The following is a 5,421-nucleotide window of genomic DNA, read 5'->3' as shown; positions in this document are numbered from 1 at the left end:
GTCGGATTGCATCGGCTGTGGGGATGAAGACCACAACTCCCATGATTCCACACTCAGTCACGGCTTCATCAAACTATGCCTTTGTTTCTTTTGAATACGCGCGAAAACGTACATATTGTGCCTTTAAGCTGATGTACTAAATTAAAGCTAAATTAAAATGTGAAAAAAAATTGCTAAAGTTAAAGAAACTTACATTTTAAAAAGTATTTACATTTTTTTTAACATGAACTACTAATAAAAAAAAGTTGTGCATTATGACCAAAATCACATTGCGTTAAAATAATTCCACAATATTGTTGTTTTTGTTTGAAATTTACCAGAAAGTTATAGCAATAAACAACTTTACATTCAAAAGTGAAAAGGGACCTCATTTATTTATTTTTTTTACCCCAAAATGGTAAAATTCTTCGTGAATGATGGAATTTGGCATCAGTACAGAAACAGCTTTAATACAACAGTTAAAAAAACAGGAATAATTTCAGAATTTTAAAAAAATGTTGATATACAAGTATAACTGATATAACCATCTCTTATCAAAAGACAAATCTATTGTTTGGTATACCCACATTTCACACAGTATATACAGTCTAGTGTTGTCAAAAGTACCGATCGCGATTTTTTACAATGCAAGCCGCGTCTGTCAGTGGATCAGTCTATGTGCAGATACATTAGGGACCCGCTGACAGACGTGGATTTCATACACTTCTGTGCAAGCGCTCGGTGAAGAGCGTGAAGCGATGATCATTGTAGCCAATCACAGTCATATCTGTTGAGCGCATGAACACAAATGTTAGCAGGAAATGGACGTTTTTAAAATTTCAGTACCGACTGGTATCGTGGTCGGTACTTTTGACAACACTAATACAGTCACACTGCCCGGCACAAATAAAAAAAAAATGTGGTTTAGGTGCTGTATTTTAAAACTTACCCATTTAAGGGGCTTTTTGGAAACAACTGTCTGCTCTCAGACTCTAGTTTAGAGTTTGGCGATTTTTCTTCCACCTTCACTTCTCGTGGAGAAGCTGGAAAAGGAAAACATTTTAGCTGCCTGTGAATTGACAAGTACTTGCAAATAGCTTGCTTAGTAAGTAAAAGCAAACAAACAAAAACGTACAGGGTTTTGATGCTGGGGAAAATCCACCAATGGCAGCGAGAGCTGGCGTGCCATTGGAATTCTGTCCTTTGGCTTTTAGTCTTGCCTCCTCCAGGGCCACCTTCCTCTTCTCCACCTGTTTTTCAAGCTGTTCGCTGTTAGGCTGAGAGATGGATTGAGTATTAACAACAGCATGAAGTAACAACAATTAGTAGAAATAGAGATTGTCAAAGTAATGTGCCAAGCAAATAAACAAACTCTACCTTTTCTCTAGAATAAAGCTTCATCGTGCTGATACATATTTCTTTGATGTCCTCCTTAGTAGCACCAAAAACAAGATACCAGTACGGCTTGGAAGGAAGAGGAATCTGAAGAAATAGAAAAATACCTAATGAAAAAAAAAAGAAAGAATGAAATGGATAAAGATAGACAGATAAATCCAAAGACGTACCTGTAGTACTCGAGCAGCGAGGTAAATACAGGCACACGCAATGGTCTCAGGTTCAAACCGCACAAACGCATTGGTTCTGAGGGCATCATTCATATAATTCCTGCAACACACAAAGAAACACCTATGCAACACCTGCCATGCTCTCTCTCTCTCTCTCATATGGCTTCTGGAGACTCTTAACTTCATGTCCTTTCCCTCACTTTTTAAATGTAGCCATGATGCTGGCAATAGTATAATATTAAAGGAGACATATTATGCCCCTTTTTGCAATATGTGAACAGTTAGCATGTTTTGCTCAAACTTTCGCCATGGCGTTAGAACTGGTACACCGTTGTCACTTGCGAAATCAAAATAACGGCACCATGGGTGGAAACGTGCAGATTAAGGGGCGGTAATATTATAATGAGATCCCTTTGCCACGTCACCAAGGGAGCTAAATCAGACGCACTCGTTTTCTCAGACGCTTGCAGAAAAAGGCTTACCAAAACAAAGTTACTGGGTTAATCTTTTTCACATTTCCTTGGTTGGTAGATGCACTGGGGACCTGATTATAGCACTTAAAACCTGGAAAAGTCAGATTTTCATGATATGTTACCTTTAAATTTGAATAACAACTAACTAACTGAAGAACAACCAAAGTGAATTTTTTGCGAAATTGACATTTTTCAAACCCCATATCAAAAAGTTGTGAGGAGAGGCAAGAATCACTTCATGGTGGATTATCAGGGACAACTTACTGTAACAAAATTCACATGAACATGATTCATATGAAAAAAGTAACATACCGTTTTCACTGCTAAAAAAAATATTTTGGATTTAGAGAGCATAAAGTGCACAACTAAGTACTAGCACTCAAGCTCTGTGGGAGAAAAAAAAAAGCAAATCCTGGCCCCCCAGAAAAGCCAAGGCCTTCCATTCAGAGAACCTCCGCTGAGAGCTCTCACTGGATTGGCCGGCAGTCTCGAAAAGGCCAGCCAATGAGGTGGGAGGGGTTCCTGGGTCTTGTGCCTGAGGAGTTCGGGTGTTTTCTGTGACACTTACCACCATGGGCTACCCTTTAATCAAAGAGTAGAGAAAGGACAAAGTTAAACAGAGCTCTCCATAAGCCTTAACCTCAATGATGTGCATGAAATCAACAAACACGTGACCTACAGAACACTTCTGCATTTTTATTACAAAAAAACGTGTGATGCCAGAATGATGTGAACCTATCTTACCTTTAGGTATACCAAGCTACAAATGCAATTCATGCTTTATAATGCAGTGTTTCCACTAGGTCCTGTTGATACTTAAGTACCAAGCTCTTTCACACAAGTTCAAGGTCTTATCAGCAAATATTACTAGTGGAAACACGGCATGAGTCCAACCATAAACCTGAGGCAATGTCTCCTCTATAGGGTTGGGAACCGATAACCGGTTCTTATTCTGTTTTTTGAAAAGAACCGGAACCGTTAGTCCATATTTGACCCAAAGTTGGGTTAAAACAACCCAGCATTTTTTAGAGTGTACCCAACCCTACTCCTCTATAAGGGGAAAAATTCCAAGTCATAATTTATAGGGCATTTTTATGAAATCCAAAAATATAAACACACTTACCATGCTGTTTGAACCAGCATCTGATTCTTCTCACATTCAAGAACTTGTAGGTACATGACTATAATCTGAAATTTAAAAACTGAAAATTATGGACACTAGCAGGATTTTCATACACAAAAACAGGTAACAGCAGCAAAATATATTCTGGATAGCAGCAGAATTTTAGAATTGAAAACCTACCTTGTGTGGATGTTTGACGTGAACACAGAAGCCCAGCTCCTTAAGGACACGGCGCTCCGCTTTGATCACTTGGTTCTTGGTGTTAATGTAGTTTTGATCAAGGACAAGAGGGGTGCTCCTGGTTCAACACAAAAATCAAAAACAGCGGATGTAAATACATGTTGGACATGATATATTATAAGAAAATCTGTATTTCTATGGTGTCTATGTTCTCAGCTTTATTTCATATTCTCTTCACAGATGATCCTAACATGTTTAGAATAAACAAAAAAAAGTCTAATTCAAAAATTAACCAAATTTTCAAAATGGTTTTAGGTAAACAAATCATCATTACATGCGCAATCCAACGTTTAAGCTAAGCACAGTAAACAATTAATAGATATGAAATTCTACAGGTCTCATATACTAACTTTCCTGGATTTCAAGGTAAATGTTTAACCCTTTAACAAATAATAAAAACCCATAATCGCCTTACTTTTTGCCCTTTCCTTGTTTTAAGTGATGGAAAACACTGATCACATCCCTCACTCTTCTCGGCGATTCCTCTATCTTTGATGCCAAGTTAACGCAGGCCATGGCAACAATCTGATTTAAAGTGACAACCACAATTATTTTCATAATCTGGGTTCAATCATTTTCTTTTTTTCATTTTGTATGTCTGACTTACCTCAAAGCTGTGCTTGATGAAGGACTTCGAGTAAAATAATCGTTGAAAAAGGACTTGTCCGGTCGCCATCGCCACCTATTCAAATAAACAAAGAATACGCCAAAAACAACGTTTGTCACTTGACTTACATGAAAGCAACACCTACTTGTTAGACAGTTAAAAGCAGACAACAAATAATCTGTTTTAACAACATTCCAAAATACATTTACACGGCTTGCATCAGCTGAAGGAAGACAAAAGGCCGTCGGTTTGAACGTGCCGGTTACGGCTAGCTAGCCGTGCTAAGCACACCGTCTTATACATTAAGATCATTAGGAATTAAACTAACGGACTAATTCACATATACATCAACATATTTAGACAGTAACCTGTGGCAGATGCAGAAGAATCCCGGCGGCCTGGATGAGTTCGCAGCCCAGAATCCGCAGATCTGTCTCAGTCTCATGGTCGAGGCCGTCCAGCATGGACGGGGTCGTGAAAAGCCTCTCCTCGGGTATTAACGAGCTATCGATGGCCAGAAACACCTCCGAATACACTTTATCGCCGATAAGTATGCCTTGGCTGTTTGGTGGAGTGTTTATATGAGGAGATAAAACACCCAGAGACATCGTGATGGGGTAAATCGGTATCACAAAACGTAGACCTTTTGTCTGCCAGGCGGAAATGGCAACGTTTAACGTGACGTCAATGGCTCCGCTGGAATGGTGAATTCCCGTTGAATACCGCGATATTGTGTTAGTGCGCTGTGTGGGTCGTGCTGTTCTTAAAGGGGCTCTATTATGCTTTTTCACTTTTTCAACTTTAGTTAGTCTGTAATGTTGCTGTTTGAGCATAAAAAAGATCTGCGACGTTATAAAGCTCAAAGTCCAATTCAAAAGGAGATATTTTATTTAACAGAAATCACTTTTCAAAAACTACAACGAACAATTCGTTTGGACTACAACGCATATTTTCCGGGATTTGTGATATCACAAATATCGACGAATGGGATGAGACCTGGTTGAGCTGCACTAGAGAAGGCAACGAGTGTTATCACCAGTGTTGGGGAGTAACTAGTTAACGGCATTACGTAATTTAATTACAAAATAAATGTAACTGTAATCAGTTACAGTTACTAAGAAAAAATGTGTAATTAAATTACAGTTACTTATGAAAATGTTAACGATTACAAAGGGGGTTACATTTGAATATTTACACACATCTACATACAGATTTAATATATATATATATATATATATATATATGTATATATATATAAACAATCTAAGTCTACAACATGTCCTCATTTAGAAAGCTTAGTAAAGGTTTGTGTAATAATGAAAGTAAATGGAATAAAGCAACTTTATGCCACCACAGAATGACATGATAGATAGATAGACAGACAGACAGACAGACAGACAGATAGATAGATAGATAGATAGATAGATAGACAGA

General features: G+C 38.0%; 1 protein-coding gene across 2 annotated transcripts in view; it reads right to left on the bottom strand.

The window, feature by feature from the left end:
- The window catches only part of LOC107684415 (cyclin-L1-like), a 6,325-nt gene extending 1,637 nt beyond the window's left edge, over positions 1-4,688 (bottom strand). The window contains exons 1-9 of one of the 2 annotated variants that reach the window (XM_016480677.1): positions 4,356-4,688; positions 3,988-4,062; positions 3,796-3,905; positions 3,321-3,438; positions 3,141-3,205; positions 1,545-1,644; positions 1,357-1,461; positions 1,115-1,256; positions 929-1,022 (exon numbers count right to left, since the gene is read on the bottom strand). In XM_016480677.1, coding sequence (XP_016336163.1) covers positions 929-1,022; positions 1,115-1,256; positions 1,357-1,461; positions 1,545-1,644; positions 3,141-3,205; positions 3,321-3,438; positions 3,796-3,905; positions 3,988-4,062; positions 4,356-4,595 — 1,049 coding nt within the window. In that variant the 5' untranslated portion in view covers positions 4,596-4,688. The remainder of the gene's footprint in view (positions 1-928; positions 1,023-1,114; positions 1,257-1,356; positions 1,462-1,544; positions 1,645-3,140; positions 3,206-3,320; positions 3,439-3,795; positions 3,906-3,987; positions 4,063-4,355) is intronic. The other variant, XM_016480678.1, reaches the window with a different exon arrangement.
- Between the last annotated feature and the right edge of the window lie 733 nt (positions 4,689-5,421).

Source organism: Sinocyclocheilus anshuiensis, unplaced genomic scaffold (genome assembly GCF_001515605.1).
Source record: "Sinocyclocheilus anshuiensis isolate Anshui unplaced genomic scaffold, SAMN03320099.WGS_v1.1 scaffold301, whole genome shotgun sequence".
Taxonomy (NCBI): Eukaryota; Metazoa; Chordata; class Actinopteri; order Cypriniformes; family Cyprinidae; genus Sinocyclocheilus; species Sinocyclocheilus anshuiensis.
The sequence above is the reverse complement of the archived record's forward strand: the minus strand, read 5'-3'. Positions and strand labels throughout refer to the sequence as shown.